The 21,369-nt window shown below is 29.9% G+C and overlaps 2 protein-coding genes across 2 annotated transcripts; one reads left to right on the forward strand and one right to left on the reverse strand.

The window, feature by feature from the left end:
• Positions 1–3,732: 3,732 nt before the first annotated feature.
• On the forward strand, positions 3,733–20,111 carry LOC143191022 (pancreatic triacylglycerol lipase). The gene is made up of 9 exons (XM_076395662.1): positions 3,733–4,057; positions 7,404–7,672; positions 14,395–14,635; positions 14,694–14,806; positions 17,826–17,946; positions 18,006–18,317; positions 19,512–19,626; positions 19,682–19,882; positions 19,937–20,111. Exons 1-9 carry the CDS (start codon positions 3,883–3,885, stop codon positions 20,019–20,021), a joined length of 1,632 nt encoding a protein of 543 aa, XP_076251777.1. The 5' UTR covers positions 3,733–3,882; the 3' UTR covers positions 20,022–20,111.
• On the reverse strand, positions 20,087–21,346 carry U2A (small nuclear ribonucleoprotein polypeptide A'-like U2A). Its single transcript, XM_076395670.1, has 5 exons — positions 21,189–21,346; positions 20,986–21,133; positions 20,573–20,925; positions 20,391–20,513; positions 20,087–20,331 (listed from the first exon to the last, which is right to left on the reverse strand). The coding sequence occupies exons 1-5, from the start codon at positions 21,268–21,270 to the stop codon at positions 20,297–20,299; spliced, it is 741 nt and encodes a 246-aa protein (XP_076251785.1). The 5' UTR covers positions 21,271–21,346; the 3' UTR covers positions 20,087–20,296.
• Between the last annotated feature and the right edge of the window lie 23 nt (positions 21,347–21,369).

Consider the following 21,369-nt stretch of genomic DNA (forward strand, 5'->3'; position numbering starts at 1 on the left):
AAGGCTAAAAACTAGTTAACAAATGATGTAACTAAATGTAAATTATTATTATTTATAATGATTATAGTGATTATATTTGATTTTTAAAACTGACTCTTCTTTATTATTAATTATTATTATTATTAGTTATGTATATATATATATATATATATATATATTATTGCTAAATCTAGCAAAATCTACACTGAATGATAAAGTATAAATTACTAGTAATATTAGTAATTTTTAGTATACTACTTTTTACTATCGACTGTTTCCAGTCGCTATTTTCGGTCCGACTGATTTTGTTACTATTTACTATCGACTGCTTCAGTCGTACTTTTAGTTACTATTTTTGGTTTTACTAGTTTGTTTTTACTAGTTTTCGACTGATTTTTAACGTTCTGGCTCTGTCGTCCTAGCCACGACCTTGACAAAGATGTACCCAATTTATGCTTACATAGATTTATATGTAATAATGTATTTTATGTAATATTGATGAATATATAATGATTTATATGTAATATATACGATTTTATGAATTTTTATGAATTTTTTTATAGTTTGCTGGTAGATAACTATATATTGTATATTAATGTAGCAGCATTTTGGAACGATAATTTTCAAGATTGTTAATATAATAGGGTAAAAAGATTAAAATTGGAAATGATAAATAGTAAAATATTTTGACTGTTTTTATGGCAATAATGGGTAATATTTGGATTACTCTCTCGATTTTTGTTAAAAAATATTTCCGTTCAATAATAAATAAAGCATTTATATCATTTCATTCAGATCATTTTTAATTATGTCGTGGATTTTTTTTCTAAGATTAGGTATATGTTTAATATATATTATTTAAAATAATTATTTAAAAAATGAAAATGAAAAAATTATTTAAATTTGTATATTACTTAAAAATAACTATTAGCATATTAAAATGCAATATAACATTTGTGGGGTATTATTGCATTCCATAGAAAAGTTCCATTCCTTTTTACAGATCCACAGAACATTCAAATATAAAAGTAATTGTACTTAGTTTAAAATTAAATCATACATTCGACGTTATGTATTATTATTACAATAGTATTCAGTAATTTTTTTCTTTTCTTTTTTAAAGTTAGTTCGAGCAAGAATGTATACCTCTCCGTCTCGCTTGTACTATCGTTGGAATATAACCACATATAAAATTAACTGCCCCCAGCAATTATCTCCGTCCTTTTCTCTCTCACAATTTATACAGGAAAGGATTTGTACATCTTCGTCTGGCATTACGAATTTAACAAAACAGTCGAACCGTGCATTTGACTGAAAATAGTAATTACTATTTTCATTCGCTAGTTTTTTGACTATCGACTGTTTCGACTGTTTTCAGTCGATAGTTCCCAACGCCAATATTAATCTAAGTAATTTGTTCAATACAAGTCATTATGTAATGTGACCATTTCACTTTTTCCTCTTATCTTTTCACTCGCCAGACACATCATTTCACTCGATATATATTCATCGAATATAATCGTTCTTGATTCAAAATATCAATTAATAACCTAAAATCTCAACAGCACCGGTTATATGGAGGCTACCTCTAGGCTACCTAATGAAACCTCATCCTTTCAGCTGATTCCATGACCCTAATGATCATTACTGTAGGTAAGGAGGGTGGCCATGACCGGTAACAAGACCAGTTAAGTAATAGGGCGTCTTTATCACACTATGCAGCTCGCCATACCTGACTTAATCGTTCGGAAAAGCCGAAACGATTGGGGGTAAGAGCACGACGGGGTGGTGACGGCTGCGATGGAAGAAGACCGCAAAAAGCCGAATGAGTTAATGGCTTAAAATAGCGGTCAGCTCGGTAATATAGCTATTATCCGAGAGAACAGTGGAGGAAAATTTCGAGTACAGCTCAAATATAAAATCGTGAACTGCGGGAAAATCTGTTTCTCTATGAATTTGATCATTCCTGATGAACCAGAGGACATTGATTATTTTGGTAATTTTATGTTTAAAAAAGTTTGTTGAGGTTAAAGATAATGCGAAAATAAATGTATGAGGTTTGATTTATTAGTAAAATATTATAATGTTGAAAAACTAATTTTGTAGATTGTTATGGAATAGAGAGATATTTATGTTAAATAATATGAAAACAAAATTAGTTTGAATATTATAACATAGTAAATGTAAGAATAAAACATGGTCATATTTGTGTGCTTTAATGTTTGTGATATGACATGCATTTTTAAAATAGTAAAAGTTTTAACATAAGATTGGAAACTTTGTGATTTATTATTTATTTAGGTTTATATAATTCGTTGGAGCAAATAAATAGTGCAAAAAAATTTAAATAAAATATCCTATAATAAATTTTATTGCATTAAATGGAATAAAATAAACAAAAAAGTAATCTAAGTAAGAGAGACATACAAACAATCTAAATAAAATATTAAAGTAAAAACTAGAATAAACATAATTTATTTTAACATGATATATTTTAACGCATATTTTAGTACGCATAACGAGTAGAATTGTTGAACAAAATTATAAACACAAGGAACCCCCACGGTACTCCAACCTGTTGGAACTTTAATATACATCTCATTGAGTGTATCTCTATTCGTCGTTCATTAAATAATCCGATCATCAATTTTTGGCTAACTTTTTTCCATCATGTGATGCTCCACATAGATATCCTGTTTAACCAACTGCAGCAAAGAAAAATCGAACATACCGGAAAAAGGGACGCTATCGATAATGATGAACGCAGTATTATTCAAGTTCACAATAATATTGATAACATCATTAGTGAAGCATCACAAACTGTCCAATCCACAGTAAATTTGGTCACCAAATTTATACTTTGAAGGTATGTGATGTTATAATAAATCTAGTAGTTAGTAGTGGGAAATCTAGTAGAGCTGTAGTAGTTGCATCACTTTTCTTTTCAGAATACTTTAAAGAGTATTGCGGTAAATATCCTGAGGATAAATACACTTCCGTATGGGCCTTCTATCACACACTTGATAAAGAACGATTATGAACTGAACTGTCAGTTATTTATTCAAGAAATGATTGGAAAATATTAAATGGTGCACTATCTCTTCTAAATTTTTTAATAGCAAAAAATCTAGGAGGCACGTTAATAGAGACTAGACAATTATTATAAATCATGGTAACAGCTCCCATAACAACATCAGAGGCCAAAAGATGTTTCTCAATACTAAAGTGCATTAAAACGTTTCTCAGAAATTTATTGGCCGAAGATAGTTTAACAGCTCTTTCCAATGTTATCTATTCAAAAATTGTTTATTTCCGAAATAGACAATTTTAATGACTTTTTTAATTTATAAAAAATAGGTAAGTTTTTTTTTGCAAAAATTGCAAAACATCTTAAAATTTTTATCAGGGGCCGCATGGGAGACACTTATTGAGTTTTCTCTCTATTACTCTCACTATAGGACATTTTCTAAAAAGGTGGCAAAACGCCATAGATCAAAACGGCACATATTGTGTAGTTTTTGAAGTTTATATGAATAAATTTGCTTTGAAACACGTGAAACACAAATGTGCCGATGTTCAATAGCAAGCTTGTCACACATTTTAACTTTTACATAACTATTTAGGACAAACTACCACAACAGAAAAAATATTTCTGTCGATCAATAATTTCGCAATAATTTGTGCAAGCAGGTTGCGGTTCTTTAACATTGGTTGCCGTAACTGTTCGGATAAGTTCACCGCGATGCAAACATATTAAAACCATCCATCGAACGAAAAAGTGAAAGTGTTTTCGGAAGAAATGTCTAGGTATTGCTTTTGAGTTATTCTTGCCAGTATCAAATTCGCATTTAACGTGACCAGTTCGTGAAAATGTGATACACTATTATTTGAATAATAAAGACAATGCGTTTGAGTAGTATTTCGTTAGTGTTGGTAATAATTAGTTGGAGTAATGGACAATTTAGAAATAACCAAAGGTTTAGGCAGTTGCCTTTTAGGGCAGCTCAAAACTTTAGAAACCGATTAAAAAATCGGTTGGATCTATATAGAGAAAGAAATACACAAATGGTTTGTTATGGTAAGTAAAGAAGCATAATAGAAATGATAAAAATTAAAATACAAATCGAAACATATCCAGTGTTAATTTTGCATAAGTTAATGTTTGTTTATCACAAAATTTATTATGCAAACTATCCAAAGTGAATATAAATGTTTCTAGGAAATATTATTATGTCATAATATAAAATATCTCCAAATAGAAAGAATACTTAAAGAAAAGGCTTCAAGTAGATTTCATAGATTGATCCTTAAATGTAGTTATTAATTATAAATATACGCATGGGATGAACAAGTTCCAGTCTTACTATATAGTCTTATTCTATCTGCCAGTTTTCATCGTTTTTATAAAACTATGCATATTTTATTTATTATTTCATTTATTTCTGCCATCAACGATTTGTTATGTACTGTATAACATATTGGCCTTCACCGCCACTTATCAAGCATAACATGTTTTTGACATCATATGGCAATATGTAATCAACACATCATGTTATGAAATTTGCATCAATATTCTTTAAACGTTTGTGCTTTCGAAATTACTGACACTCTACTGGGACTAACTGGAATAGCTCCCAAGACCGTGTACTCTTATAAATAACGATACCATTGAATGACCCTCAAAATACGATAAATTTTGAACCAAGTTTTCCTTCATTCTACTGCGTTTGCATTTTTTGATTTGGTCTTAAACTATCGACTGACATTCACGAATGAAAACCTTCTAAATCCTAATTGACGTAAACAACTTTTTTATGAAGTATTCAATTCTCCACGGCAAAGAAAATTCTTGCATAATGAAAGTTTGAAAATAGATATATAATCCATAGACATATGGATAATAGATACCTAATCTATTGATATATAGATAATATGATCCCGGTATAAAGACCAAAGGATGGAGACCATAAGTCTGCATCAATAAAAATATCTCCAAGCCTGAAATCTTAAGTTCTCTTAAGTTAACTATTATCTAATAGTTTGTGCAACGATAGAGTTCTTTCATCAATTTAATCACAGCGTCATGTACAAATATAAATGAAAAAGACATAATTAACAATCAATCAATATGTCACAACTCACTACAACATGTGGGTAGTTCGCGAAGTTAGTGGCTATTTGAATTACGCGCGGTAACTTTCATAATAACTGACATTTTGACCAATTTTTGTTATAAATTATTTTTAATCCAGGAATAAATTAATAACGCCACCTTTGGCGTTAGAATAAGAGATACACTTTATTTACATTGCTGTCCTTGTATATCTTTTGAATAGCCATGCGAAACAGACTAAAACGCCATCTATTAGTTAAACTTACTTTTATACATATTAAGAATAAGGCTCTTTTATTAATAAAAACAGATTTTTAACACCCCATCTCAACTTAAATGTACCTAATATCTAAAATAAGTAACATTATGAATATAAACTAGTATAAAAATACATTTAAATTGCAAAAATAAAGCTATTACATTCTACATGTAGAGAGTAGTATTTTACCTTATAACTATTCTATTTCTAAATGATGATAATTTAACAACATGTACAGACAAGTATTAACAGGGCAATTGAAAAGCCCCCGGCCTGACACATAGATGGCGCTACTAGAATTAAATCCATAGGTTTTTTAGTTAGCCCTAACCTTCAAAAAATGCGTGTATAAATTTGATAGCTGTCGGATCATTAATTTGTGAATTATAGCATTTTGAGTGAAGCAACTTTTATTATTGTGAAAAAATACAGTTGAAGCAAAAACTTGACTTGATGCCGAGTTTCCGGACACTGCCCCAAGAAAATCAATCATCAAGGATTGGTATGCTAAGTTTAGACATGGTGAAATGAGCACCGAAGACGGTGAACGCAGTGGACGGCCAAAAGAGGTTGTTATCGACGAAAACATTTAAAATATCCACAAAATGATTTTGAATGACCGCAAATTGAAACTGAATGAAATAGCAGACCCTCTAAAGATATCAACTGAACGTGTACATATCATTAGGAATATTTAGGTATGAGAAAGCCCTGTGCAAAGTGGATGGCGCGCGAGCTCACTTTTGATCAAAAACAACGACGAGTTGATGATTCGCAGCAGTGTTTGAAGATGATCAAGCGTAATAAACCCGAGTTTTTGGGTCGATATTTGACAATGGATGAAATATGACTCTATCATTTCACTCACACGTTGAACCCGCTCCAAAGCGTGGGAAAAGCAACAGTCGACTGGCAAGGTTATGACGTCTATATTTTGGGATGCGCATGGAATAATTTTGATTGACCACCTTGAAAAAGGAAGGGCCATCAACAGCGACCATTACATAGCGTTATTGGACCGTTTGAAGGACGAAATCGCCGAAAAACGGCCGCATTTGAAGAAAATGAAAGTGCTGCTTCACTAAGACAATGCACCGTATCACAAGTCAAAGAAAACGATGTCATAAATCCAGGAATTGGGTTTCGAATTGCTTCCTCATCCACCGCATTCTTCAGATTTAAAACGCTTTTCAAAAAGCCACTGACTTATCAATTTGCCCTCGTACTATTAGAATTTTATAAAATCGCTATTTAAAAAACAAACAATGATATCATAAATTGGTTGACATTGACTTCTAACAACTATTTAACATATTTTTAAGCTGCCAGATGGCGAATTAAATCTTCACCTTTACATTTATATATCAAGATCGTTAAAGCTATAAATTTGATATTTCAAAGTATTATACAAAGAATATTTTATACAGTTTTATAAATCCTCTCTAAATATTCGATTTTTCATATTCAAGGCATAATAATCTGCAATATTTTTAATTATTTAGTAAGATACAACTAATTTGTATAATACATATTATTATTACTATTTCACTTTGCTTTAAGAAAAATATTTTGTTTATAAACATAGAATATGTATTTGAAATGATGTTTTATTCTAAATTAAAATATATTTATAAGTGTGGATTTAGTTCTGAAAAATATTTTTAAAAATAACTAGTTTCTTTTAATCATTTTATAACGTTCAGCCATAATATTGTAACAACTTAAACAAAATGCTTTTCAGAACACTTGTAGTCCAATATTTTCGCACTTATGTCATTTTTTAAAAACTGATTCTTCTTCTATAGAAGTACAATACAACGGGTAAGGTCAATGGGCTATTATAAAAAGTCGGTCGTAGTAAATGATAAATAAAAGATGCCAATTGTTAAAGGCACGCTAAAACAAGCGTTTTTATATCATAAACAAGCGATAATTCTTCTTTAGAAAAGTAAAAGATTAATAGTTTTTTCAAATATTGCTTTGTTTAAATATAATTACCAAATAACTTGATATCGAAAACGTAAAATGATTTACACTTATAACATGTTGCAGATATTGTAGGGTGTTTTACACTGCCTCACAGTAATTCACCTTTGCAAAGAGTACCTGAAGATCCAAAAACTCTGGGAACGAAATTTTATCTAATTACTAGAAAAACTAACACCTCTATACCAGAAATATTATTCTATAATGATGATGGGAAATCTCTTCAAGAATCAAGTTTCAACTCATCAAACATACTCAAAGTATTAATCCATGGGTATACTAGCAAATGGAATGAGAAAAATGCACTTTTGGTCACTGATGCTTATTTACAGCTGGTAAGATTATATTCACAAAATGAAAGCATTAAAACACTTTTATATTTTACTCCATTACTTTTTTATCGCCATATGCAATTTAAACTCGTTAAAAATAGGAAAATAGCATTTTATTAACTATAGAAGATTAAAGCAGATAGAGTAATATTTTATACCACTTTCATTTCCAATATATTTACTCCATAAAAAAGAAGTGAAAATATTTTATCACATTTTATGCCCTTTTTATCAAGCCAGTATAAAATGTGTGGAAAAAAGAAATTTTATTTTCATTTAATACTAATTTATATGTTATTGTTAACAATCAGAGGTCATTTATTTGTAATAAATATAGATTAAACAAAAATGATGATGCAGTTATGTGGCTGGCTAAAATATACTATTACAAGTGTAAACAAACATTGCAAAATTCTGACGTAATATAATTTTCAAAATGCAACAATTAATGAAAATTCACAATTAATATTATTCTTTTAATTTCTATTATTCAGTTGTATCGCACGAATATACAAGCAAAACGAGTATGGGATGAATACATCAATATGTATTTCCCAAATTAAAATTAAATTAGACTACTCAAGCTAAAGTTAGAATAAAATACTTATACACTGTACAAGTTCATGTGATTTGGTTCGTTTTCCAGTAGCTATATTTCTTCTACGTTGCTGTGATTTAGTAGCCTTAATTCACCCTTTAATGCGAAATATTGGATAACTTCGTAAATCCATTTGACTTCGAGGTCACCGTGTAGTTCTTCGTTGGTTACGTTGCGATAAACATTACAATTACAAGATGGTTTGATGTTTTGGCGCAGTCCCATATTTGAACCCCATAAGTCCTAATAGGTTTTATAATTGACTGATAAATCAGTTTTTTGATATTAGGTCAATTTGATGTTAGGTACAGTTCTTTGAAATTGAGTCTGATTTGCTCTACTTTTTGTCTAACGTACTGTTTTTAATAACTTTTTTTAATTTATGAGGGTATATAAAAAGCTATCTTGCTGTTGTCTTGATACAGCCGATTAAGTACTCGGAGTACTTAGATATACTCATGATTATGATGTAATGGATTATCCCTTAATATGAATGTGAATTATGAAATATGTAGACAAAAATCAAGCCATTTTTATTTACTTGAAATCTATTTTATTTTAATGGAAACTATTGGCTTAAACTATAAACTATAATCTTCTTAAGTCGGTGGTACAAAAATATTTCCGGTTCGTTCCTATTTTAACATGAACAAAGCTTTTGATTTTAAAAGTTCCCAACTTATATCAGATGCTGAAATCATCTTGAAAGAAAACGACCAAAATATCATTTAGAGTACTTAGTCGTAGTATGTGGTCGTTGTCACATCGGGAAAAGCTTGCATTAGTTGTAAAATTATTTATGAGCATCGATTCCTCGTCCTTCCAGTACCTTTTTTCGTTCGCCAGTTTCGAATTGTTGATCTTCTTAACTGCACTGCTTTCACCTAAATGTCTATGGTATAGCATGTATAGAAACTACTGAAATACACTTTTGTTGACCGTACACACTGAACTGCAAGCTTCTGTCTAAATTCCAGTAAACTATATTAGTTCATAGAAAACTTCAGTCCAACTTTGGTGATCTTGCACCCTGAACTGCCATGTTTGGACCAAGAATCCATGGATTCATGAATAAGATTACTTAGCCTCGCTTCAAAGATTGCTTGGTGACCTTAAAGCCTAAATTGCTATATTATGTTTAGGAATATTGGAGTCAAAATTATATCCGAATTGTAAATATTTATGCAAATTAAGGTTTGCAACAATGAAAAAATTAAACAATCTTAAATAATATACCCGTTATATTACAAAAGGTATAGCGTGTGGAAAATTTGAATGCGCAATGAAGGGATTGAAAAAAAGTATGTTCAGCTATATTCTTAGATGCAGCACAATTCTTTGTTAACGTTTAGCATGACGGGCTATATCATAAGTTTTAGGGTAAATGATGTGGCTCGTTTTACCTCCACGAAATGAAACAGTGGTGTTTACATTATGTGACCGTTATTTATTGGCAATATAAAAAAATGTGAAAAATACAAATAATAAAACGGATGGCAGCGGTGTTACCTGGTAACGAGGCTTGGGCACGTCTAAACCGAACGAAGGTTGAGCACTGAATGATCGAAATACCCTTCAATAACATCCCAGCTAAACGTCTCGGGGTTGCCGCCAGCTATTCGTTGTCGGGTTCTAGTTGGCGCTGCTGGCACCCCGCCCGTGTTCAACATCTAGGATTATATTTCTGGGTATTTTGTAAACCGTTATTCCACGATGTAAAATTCGACATGCCTCAAGGTCGCTACAAAGTTATAGAAAATGTTACTGAAGCAACCGAATTATTAAAACCTTACATCACAGCCAGATTGTTTAATGTCAAACAAAAGGAAGCCAACTCTACAATAAAAGTGGCTAAAACAGTCGCCAATTCTGTACCTACTTTATACATAAGATATACCAAAAATGGAAAATATCACGATGACTCTATTTGCTCATTATTCAATTTTTACTGCCGCAGACAAAAGCGAAGAAGCAACCCGAAAATTACAATAGATCAACGAAAACATAAATAATTAGACCGAATAGAGAAAATAAAATTAACCGAAGTAACGCTGTGAGAAGTAAGACCTCACGAACACCACTAGCAATAAATAACATTATCAGTACATATAGCAACAACCCAGAATGGCTCTTGATACAAAACTTTTGAAAAAAAAATATGTTAAAAAGAAAAGGAAAAAACTGGAGTTGAAATATAGGTAAATGTATCAGTTAGGTCTAAGAAAATCACAATTATCAACAAGTTTTTTAGAAAGCATAGTTAATACTATAATACTACTAGATGCTATTTTATTACCTTACACCCACTGTAACTCAAGAGAATCGATAAGAAATCGCAAGAGAAATAAGGAGAGACTCCAACACTTAAATAAAACCAGAACAGGGCGCATACTCAAAAGATTAAAAAATTTTGATCTTATGTATTGTAGTATAGTGAGGAGCCTTTAATAGAAAAAAAATAGTAGTGTTATATATATATATATATATATATATATATATATATATATATATATATATGTATGTATATATATATATATATATATATATATAATATATATATATATGTATATATATATATATATATATATATATATATATATATATATATATATATATATATATATATATATATATATATATATATATATGTATACATATGTATAGATATATCGATATAATTTTGAAAATTGAAAGTTAGACATACGTATTGAAGTTTTGTTTTGAGATTATTTTATATTTTTTTAAGAATATCGATATTTTTCTCCGTGGGTAACATCCCGAAATCAAACCACATGAACTTGTATGGTATGAAATTTCATCTTAAATAAACAAATGGTTGACGGTAATGCCTGACGCTAGGTATATATAAACAATTTTAAGGTCAACAACTTAACTGCACACAACAATTAATGTTCCAAGTTCTCACTTTTAAAACTACGATTTTCTTATTACAAATATCGCTTCAAGTATTATATAATATCTGAATGCATATGTTCTTATTTTAATATTTGTACCGATTGGCATACTTTCACTTGAAAATATAACCTGAAAATTATTGATTGTTAATTGTTGGCATTTCCTTTTTTATCTCATATGTTTTTTTTATATTTACATCTTACTGATCTGCTTTGTACAATCTTAATTTATAACATTAATTTATCGCTATTGTTCTGTTGTAATTCAATATGCTTCAATATGTTGAGATGTATATTGATACAGAAGGATGAGTGTGGTATAAATTCATCAATATGTATTTCCCAAATTAAAATTAAATTAGATTATTTACGCTAAAGTTGAAATTATTTAGTCATACACTACACAAGTTCATGTGGTTTGGTTCACTTCAATCTTATAATCTCTTGTGTGTTGTCCAGTAGCTGTTGTAATGCTTCTTTGTTGCTGATTTTGTAACCTTAATTCATGTTTTAAGACGAAATCTTGGATAACTTCACAAATATATTTGATTTTGAGGTCACCGTGTAGTTTTTCATCGGTTACGTAGTGATAAGTGTTGGTAATTATTCGAAGAACTTTGTTTTAGTATCGTTGGATTACTAGTTGATTTTAGTTTGTTTTAGTGCAACCCCATAAGTCTAAATTGACTTTATAATAGACTGATAAAAACCAATATCTTTGATTTTAGAACAAGTTGGGAGTGTCTTCCGACTAACCAGTACAGTTCTTTTATTTAGAGCTCTGCTTTTTGTCTAACGTAATGTTATGTTTTAAGTATTCAGTAAATTTAGGAGTTGCTTTTGGATTCACTGTACTACACCTTTTAACAAATATAAAATTTAGAAAAGAATGATAATTAATTTTGATAAATTTATTTTCTTTAAAAAAAAAGTTTCAGTTTTATTATGGAAAAATTGTGCTTACTGATTTATGATTTTAGCTGATTAGTTATTATTTTCTAAAATATTATCCATGACTAACTACTACATTTTTCCTTCTTTTTTTGGAGGTGCCTGTTAAGTCTATTTAAATATCAGGCCAATTTTAACAAGTTACAATAGAAAACCAAAAAAACCTCCATTACCACAATTTTTTCTTAACCATCAATACCCCGCTGTTGGAGCATGGAATGTACCAATGAATCATGCTGGACAGAAGTAGATCATCACATTCGAATACAGAGATAAACATAAGAAAGTCAAGCTGAACCATTTATTGAGTATGTCAATAAAGCATGTTCTCCAACCCAATATAAAACACAACTCTGGGTATTCGATGAATGTTTACGATTTGAGAAGACCGAAAATGAACAAAACTCATCAATTTCGAGAAATGTCTCAAATTAGATAAGATATTGGGCAAAAACGAAGGTTAGGAAGATACGGACTACTAAAAATATGAATCTGAATGAATTAATGAATAAAATAATAAGATAAAATCAATAGAACTTTAACGGTTTATTGATATGCTAGAAACGTCATTTACTGATGACAAGCCAGCAATTGTCGAATTGAGAACATAAATAAAATCATTAAAGTATGACGAGAAAATACCGAAGGCGATAGGGAAACTAAGAATTATTTCAGCGGTTTCATATTTTGCTTACAGAAAATGATAAAAGACTACAAATTTAGTTATAAACGAGGATAGTAAAGATCGATGAATGAGTATCTGATTTAGATGAATCGCGGTTGGCTAGATATGGTTTTCGCACTCCTCCCTAGATTATGGAATATTTGATGTAAATGTTTGTGTTTGTTTTTTTGCTTATTATTTTCAATTTGATTTTAACTATATATGGTCTCACTTTAGACAGCTCTGGAAGCTGAAGATGTTACCTTAAAAAATATCAAACTTCTTCAGGCATCTTGCAATCATATATGTGTGCCAATACAAATATGTCGAATTTATTTTAAAACCGATTCAATATTTGTAGCATAGCAGTAGATGCAATCATGCGATAAATACTTGAAAAGGGACATGATATTAAATATGATGCCACAAATTTCTTGGCTGCTACAAATGTTGAGGCTTCCAGCATTCTTCACGATAAAGTTTGCATTGCAGTGCCACATAACTAAAAAATGAGTGAACTAAAGTAAATGTACTAAAGTAATACATATAAATATTAGCAAGCTGCTGATCGTTTGCTATTGTAAATCTCAAAAGCATCAATTAGAGCAAATGCAGAATTTTATGTATGGTACCTTATTGATGCAAGAAATTGCATGCATGTTATCAATCATCACCCGTTACAGGGTTTAGCAATTCCGCTAATAACTGATATTCTAGGAATAATGGACGAAGTATGATACATCTACTATTGTAAATCTCAATAGAGTCAGTTAGGTCAACAATATACAATGTTAGATCAGTAATCATTCAAGTAAATCAGCAATGAGAAGACATCATGTTAGACAAAAAGCAAAACAGACCAGTCTCAAAATCAAGCAACTGTACTGGTTATTCGGAAGATACTCTCAACTTGACCTAAAATCGAAGAGATTGATTTGGTTTGGACAATCATAAAGCCACTTTTGAACTATGGAGTACAAATATTGTTAATAAAAATTAAAGTTATTCAAGATTTCGCGTTAAGGTATGAAACAAGATCACAGAAACGGGGAAGCACTACAACTAATGGACAACATGCAGGAAATCAGAAGATTGAACCAAACCACATCAGCTTGTATAGTGTAAAGTGTTATTCTTAACTTTAGCTTAAGTTGTTTAACTTTATTTTAATTTGAGATGTATATGATGTATATGGAAAAAGTATGAGAGGAAAGTAGTATCTACAGCTGAAGTAATAAGCTGAATCAGCCAAGTTGTAGAAGCTTTTGCTTCTTTTGACTTTTTCGAACACCTATTTCGCGAAACCTTTTGTATAACTCTGAGACATGACTTGACATATGTAAGCTTGAAATATTTAAAATAGGATACTTAAGCTAAATTCTGCATGTTTTTCTCCCAGATTGTATTAGAAGTTATTCGATTAAAATGCGATAGAGTACTGTTGAGGAGCAAATGCAGAGACGCAGATGGCAATGGCTTGGTTGTCTGTCGAATGAAGGGTGAACGAAACCCTCACAGATTTATGTAGCGAAGTTAACCTTTTATAATTTTAATATAAAAAATACCCTAACCTATTTTGAAAAATAATATTTTTTAGTATGATTGCAATGTTATTCTGATGGATTGGAAAATAGGAGCACGAGGGCCACAATATGTTGTCGCTGCTGCCAATACGGAAGTTGTAGGACGAGAACTGGGTATTCTACTGACCAAAATGGTTGAAAATGGTTTAAAAGCTAAGAACATACACTTAATTGGATTTTCACTGGGAGCGCATGTAGCAGGTTCGGCATCCGAAATTTTGAAAGGAAAAGGGCATTTAATTGGAAGAATAACAGGTATGACGTCAGTCACATAGCGAGCTTATATCATGTTAAAGATCTTTATATGTTTTAGGTTTAGATGCTGCAGGTCCCCTGTTTCGAAACTCATATTTTAAAGAGAAACATAAGAAATTGGATAGAAGTGATGCTATTTTAGTTGATGCTATGCATACAGATTCAAGTCCGGTAAATGTTTAATTATTTTATTAGATATTATATAATTATTAGGTAATTGATTAAAAGATTTGCAGGATAACTCCATTGTGTCAAGCGTACTACATTAAATATGGACGTCATGCAGCAGTATAGCTATCCTGCTTCTTTGCAAAGTAAATTGGTTTTCCTTGATCAAATTATTTTGCCAGTTTGTTCATTGTTAGCTATTGCTATATATTCGGAATCCATTGACTGACCAAGCTGTAGAAGTTCATAAAAACACCTCCTATGTCCAGTAGATACTCAGAATAACCTTCTCTGATTAAATGTCTTATTTCGTCCTCCGTATACTGGGATGCCCGAGACATATTTACGTTTGTTATCCTTACAGAATACTTATATGTCTTTTTTTGCCCTGGCAATTTTTCACAAAAATCATAAACAAGAGAGGTTAACATACTTAAAAATTTGACCTAGGTTTTCAAATTTTTTTTTTTCGAATTGCTTTAATCGCTGGGAAATAGTTGTTTGGGTGACTGTATCTGTTAAGCTTTAAGCTATTGTTGGTTTTGGATTGTTTTCAACCAGTAGGCTTCACACCTTCAAACTTTCGAGATGGTCTAAATAGCGGCTGGCTACTAAGACCGTATCTCCATTTATAAAACAGTAATACCATTTTTCATAAGACAGAATGTGGTACCAAAAACACTACTAATTAATTTATATGCTTTTTTTTCTTGTTAGAGTTCGTACAGAACAATATCGTAAATGTGGTATTTATCACGTACCACCCTAATTTTTTTGTTCGGAAAAGTTACGTCGCTGTGGACGTAGAGTTGTCATTCGCTGTTCTGAAACCTTCCTTTCAATCCTTTCACAGCCACAAGAGATCAGGAATATATTTATATTTTGTCAAGTGTTTATATATTTTTCGCTTTAATAAAGCCTTTTATTGGGAAAAAATGTTAAAATGTATTAAAATATGTTAAAATAATTTTCTACAACTTTTTCCTACCTTTTTGGCAATATGACGATATGATGAATCGAAAAAAAAACGATCTCTATTTGACAGCGATAGTCATTGATCCATTTTCGCACTTCTTCAGCATCATAGAGTAATATATAGTGTTAACTTAATACAAATAATTTCAGAATTGTCTTGCGTGGTTTCAGCAGGAAGGCATCATTACATAACATTTTTTCTATGCATAACATTGCATAACATGATTTCTCTGAATTTCATTGGTTAGTTTAAATTACCATTACAGGCACCTGTAATGAAAATGTTTTATTAGGAGAGCATTTCATTGGTCGACAACTTCACGCATCACATGACTAACCTCTGACGTCACATTCCACTGACCAATTAAATTTCAAATGAAACCAAAATGTATTTTTTCAAAAAAAATTATTAATATAAAATTCCATATAAATACAAATATTATACAACATCAAAAGACTAAAATATAAGTGTATAATGAATATATATAATGTATATAAATAAAAAATAATGAAATATAAATATATATAATGTATATAAATAAAACATAGTGAAACATAAATATTTAAATAAATAATAATTAGATGTGGATATAAGAATGGCTGCAGTCTAATTGAAAACATAATATATCTCGTGGCAAATATTATCAAAATTGTCTATAGCTCTTTTTCCGTATTTCTTATTTCTTTAGTGCTATCAATTGAAATAAGATGTATTAAAGTTTCTATCTTTTGTTCCCTCATACTGAAAACAGAACACCACAGCTGAAAGTATGTGTCTGTTAATATTTTACTTACTCTTTCAACACAAAATGTATTGAGACAAGATATAATTATTACTACAATGTTATTGTGAAAATTAAGGAACGGATAATTAACACAGTTCAATCAATATACGTCAGAATTGAGAAAACATACCAAAAAGCAATACTTAGCAACAAAAAATTAAAATGTATGATATATAACAAAATTATTGCTGTACTCCTATTATGGTAAAATCGAGGAGTTAAAAAGACGGCTTAAGCATCTATTATTAACAATATAATAAAACAGGCATGATAATCTCCTGTCTATAAAATCAAGCTCATCTTGTACTCTTATCATATACTCTAGGTTCAGCATTTCGAAATCACATGCCAATCTAGTCATGGTGCATCAATTTGGACGTATGTTTTTCTATGAACTTAGGCCAGTATTGGCATGCAATACTATTGTCATGTAACACAAAATAGCATGGGTGACTTTGCGTCTATTATTCGTTTTGCTTGCTGCAAAAGAAAACAGCAATACGTCATTTTAATCATTTGGTAGCATTACATTAATATTGGTAGCAGTACGCATCTGCAGCAACAGTTTCACTGTTGCAATTTCCATGGTGATCTCACCATATATACAACTTTATCATGTCTCTCCTGGAGTAACCTATGACTTTTTACACTTGAAATTGCCCTAATAGATTAAGAGCTAAACCACATTTGATTGTCAGTCACAATATGCCACAGAAAAGTTTTGGTTTGCAAGCAATGGAACTAAAATATTGAAAGGATTCTATATAAAATATTCGTGTCAAGTTATATTATGCACCGCATGTAAAGGTTTAGATTCATGAATTGCTAAGCTGACTTAAATTTCTATGAGAAGTATTTACCTCGACAGCATTTTTCTTTAAATTAAGCAACAAAAGTAATGTTCCATGATTAACTACTATATATACTGAATAATTCAATAATACTTAATGTAAAACTGTTATTTTACGTAGAGAAATGTTAAATCCATACAATTTAGTATTTAGGTGAGATTGTTTAGCAGATTATATCGACACTTCGGTGCATTTTTGCCAATAAATATCGCTTATTAAAATATATACAAGCATCTAATAAATATAATTCAATCATACAAAATTAAAGCAAATTAAATCATAAACCCAATATTTATATTAACTCTATATTTAATATGTATCCAAAAAGTATATAATTGTAATAACAAATACTATAATAATGTCTTAAATCATATCTTATATTTTGAATCTTAAATAGTATTCATATTTCAGTTTGTCACTGATGGTTTTGGACTATGGGAACCCATTGGCCATGTAGATTTCTTTCCCAATGGTGGCCAAGAACAGCCAGGATGTAATGATGTTAAAAATTCCATTCTTGTCACTCAATTTGGTAAATAATGAAATTAAAAATGCATATTTAAAGATAACATATTTTTACCTTAATTGTAGAAAATAGAGGAGCTTTAAACAGAGATTTCGCCTGTAGTCATATTAGAGCGTTTCGCTTATTCATTGAAACTGTACTAAATAAGCTGAAGTATAGAGACAAAAAGTCAGACTATTGCCAATTCACTGCTTTTAGTTGTCCTGGTGGACTTTCTACTTTTGAAAGCGGATACTGCTTTCCACAGATTGAAAAGTCAAATGGTCGCTTAGTCACCGATTCTATTTATGCACAAGATGAAATTGGTCAATTTGGTGAAGATGTCCGTGGTCAAGGAGTAATGTATTTCTCAACAAGAGATTCTAGTTCATATTGCGGTAATATAAACTATGTTAATATGTATAATAAATTGTTATAAATTCGATATATCCAATAATAATTTAAGTTAAGTGTATATTAAAATCATAAATTTTTTACAGCTTTTACTAATTTTTTGGTCAGCATAATGATATCGTATTGAGAAAGCGATATCGGTTTTGAGATTATTCTTCAATTTTCGCTCATTTTTAGAATTCCCTCCATCGATTTAAATAAGTAATATGGATGGGGATTGCAAAAACGTCGTATTCAAATTGCAATATATGTTCACATATTTTCGAAGACGTGACCTAACGTTATCGTTATACTCTACAACAGTTCATTAAAATTGTTCAGCTTACAACTATTAAAAGTTGATTTCTTTTGATTCTTACAGTTTGTGGTAAACTACTTTTTGGTGATCCCAACAAATACAGAAGAGGATTCGTTGATGCCAGTTTTAATTGGAAAATCTATAGTTCTCCGGAAATAATAAATGATCTTGTTTGTTTTGGATTGTCAGCCTTCCTGGTATTGCTTTTTTTTCGGCTTGCAACGAAATTTTGTATCAATTCATGTGATAGCCATTTTCCTTCCTCCTGACTTTTTCTCCAGGCTAAGCAAACATTTTCCAACCATTGAGTCAACAACTACTCGCACGATCAGTTCTTTACATATTTCGCGGTAAATTTATCGGCTATTTATAGTAATTTATTAAAATTACCCGATGATGCTAGTAATTTATTTTACATTTCAGACCCTACAACCATTGAAACAAAACTCAGCTACTGACATATCAGATATTCTCTATTGAACATTATATTACATATTTATTATTTTTTATTAGAATAATGCATTTTATACCCAAAATTCATTATTGACATCAAATATTTCACAAATAATTGTTTATTTTTTTAATGAATTTTAAAAACATACAATTTTATTATTAAATAATTAGTCAATCAATAATTAGTAAATTAGTCAAATATCACTCAACAAATGATTGTAGCAAAATATCTTGTGTGCATACATAAAATCTGTATAACTTGCTCTTTTTTGTGACAAACATTATGTTGGTTTGCCAAGAACTGAAAACCAATAAATTAAAATGAAAACGACTTAAAGTTATATACTTTAATACATAAGTTAATACATTTACATATACATACATATGTATACATAAGTTATACTTTTGAGAACTGCATTTTTTTCAGGGAGACAATTGCAACTATCAGTTCATGTATCCCAAAACTATGAACCCACAAAAGGACTTCTAAAAGTCAACTTGCACTATTCTAACAAGTCCATAGATTTCGAAATTTACACTGAGTAAGATATAAAGTTTAATAGTAGCACAATGTTATATCAAATTAATAATTAATAGCATACAAGATTTTGTAACAACTGGAGCCCAGATGTATGGATTGGGTGTAGCAGATTTCCATACATTCATTCCAGAAGATATTAAAAAAATTAAAGTTGATATATTTTTCTTTAATCCAGAATTATATGAAAATGGAAATGAAACTACAAGTTCAATAATATACATTAATAAAGTTATGGTTAGAGACATGCATGGAAATAGGTAGTGTAGAAAATATTCTCTTAGAAAAGTATTTAATTTGTGTAATTCTTTCAGTTGGCAACACTGCAAAAATAATATGCCTATAAGTGATACGATTGTTAAAAAGATGATTCTCTCAAATGAAGATTGTAACTACTAACTTATAATTACAATAATAATGATCATAAAAAATGTAATAATCAGGATTAAAATAAAGATAAATGAGACTTTGTAAAAATAAAGACTTTTTATTTTCTAATATATAAACCCTTAATCGCTTCTGAACCTCTTAGACTTTCTTTAATTTGAATTATAAGATTACATTATATAAATACATTCATTTTTATGTCCTTATCAACTTAATTGAAATAATATGAAATTAAAATTAATTCCTTGTTTTTTGCAGATTTGTACCACAATTAACTCAGTTACCTATTATTCATATTCCATAGAATGGCCATTTGATTGACCTAAAATATAAATTGCATAAATATTCCTTAAATAATATATCACATTAAAGAAAACAAACCATTCAAATCATTTCCTGGAATTTGTCCAGATTGAAGTATTTTTTGTAATCTTTCAACCTCTTCCAGTGAACCAGCTTGATTAATTGCTTCACGTATCTTTTTAATTTCTTCATCAGATAATCCTAAAATTTAATTATATTTAAAATTTACAGTTGTAACAACGCTCATTTAAAGTTATTACCTTTGCTTTTTGCAATATTATGCATATTTCCTCCAGGAATAAACGTTTTGGATCTTTTAATAATATCCTTTTGTATTTCTTTTCCTTTTTTACTCTTGAATAAAGTCTTTGCTTCCTCCCGTTCTTTCATTTTTATCTTCCTAAAATCTAATAATTTTAATTGAGGCAATTTATAGATTACATATAATCTGTAATGCTGCTTTGCAGTAATTGGATTATGTAAAAGACTTAATGTTGTTAATTTCTCAAGTGTAGTTAAAGGTTCAATATCCCCTAAATCTTCTATCTGATTTCCGGTGAAAATTAAGCTTTCAATATTAGGAACATAATCTTCCAAATGTTCTCCAATTCGGCTAAAATATATGTTTGGTAAATATAATTTGTTTACAAGATTCGTAAAATCAAATACTAACACTATACGATTGTTATTCAGCAAAAGACATTTCAATCTCTTTAAATATGGAAATCCATCTAGTTTGCGAATATCATTTTCAGAAAAATCTATAGTATCGAACTGATCTCCCGTGGCTCCCAAATTTTCAATTTCAGGAATTCTATAACCTATAACAATGTTTCTACTACTATTATTATTCCTACATAAGAGAATTTCACATACCTCGAAGATCTAATTCGCGATCTTTTACAGGATTTATGTATTGAAGCGAATTTTGAATAATTTCAGCTGTTAACTTTACCATATTTTCAAATTATTGATCAAAAATCCTTAACGATAAAATAACGCTTCAAATGCTATAAAATTAGGTTCTAGAAAAAGTTAGGTTAAGACCACAAATTAT

The sequence above is a fragment of the Rhynchophorus ferrugineus genome, unplaced genomic scaffold (assembly GCF_030347505.1).
Source record: "Rhynchophorus ferrugineus isolate W39M unplaced genomic scaffold, kcgeb_rfMv2 rfM2, whole genome shotgun sequence".
Lineage (NCBI taxonomy): Eukaryota > Metazoa > Arthropoda > Insecta > Coleoptera > Curculionidae > Rhynchophorus > Rhynchophorus ferrugineus.

Coding starts and splice junctions, on each gene's coding strand:
- LOC143191022 (XM_076395662.1), top strand. CDS start 3,883: ATGCGTTTGAGTAGTATTTCGTTAGTGTTGGTAATAATTAGTTGGAGT. Junction 14,636..14,693: donor TTTAATTGGAAGAATAACAG/GTATGACGTCAG, acceptor TATATGTTTTAG/GTTTAGATGCTGCAGGTCCC. Junction 17,947..18,005: donor CATTCTTGTCACTCAATTTG/GTAAATAATGAA, acceptor CCTTAATTGTAG/AAAATAGAGGAGCTTTAAAC.
- U2A (XM_076395670.1), bottom strand. CDS start 21,270: ATGGTAAAGTTAACAGCTGAAATTATTCAAAATTCGCTTCAATACATA. Junction 20,926..20,985: donor CTGAATAACAATCGTATAGT/GTTAGTATTTGA, acceptor CATATATTTTAG/CCGAATTGGAGAACATTTGG. Junction 20,332..20,390: donor TCCAGGAAATGATTTGAATG/GTTTGTTTTCTT, acceptor TTTATATTTTAG/GTCAATCAAATGGCCATTCT.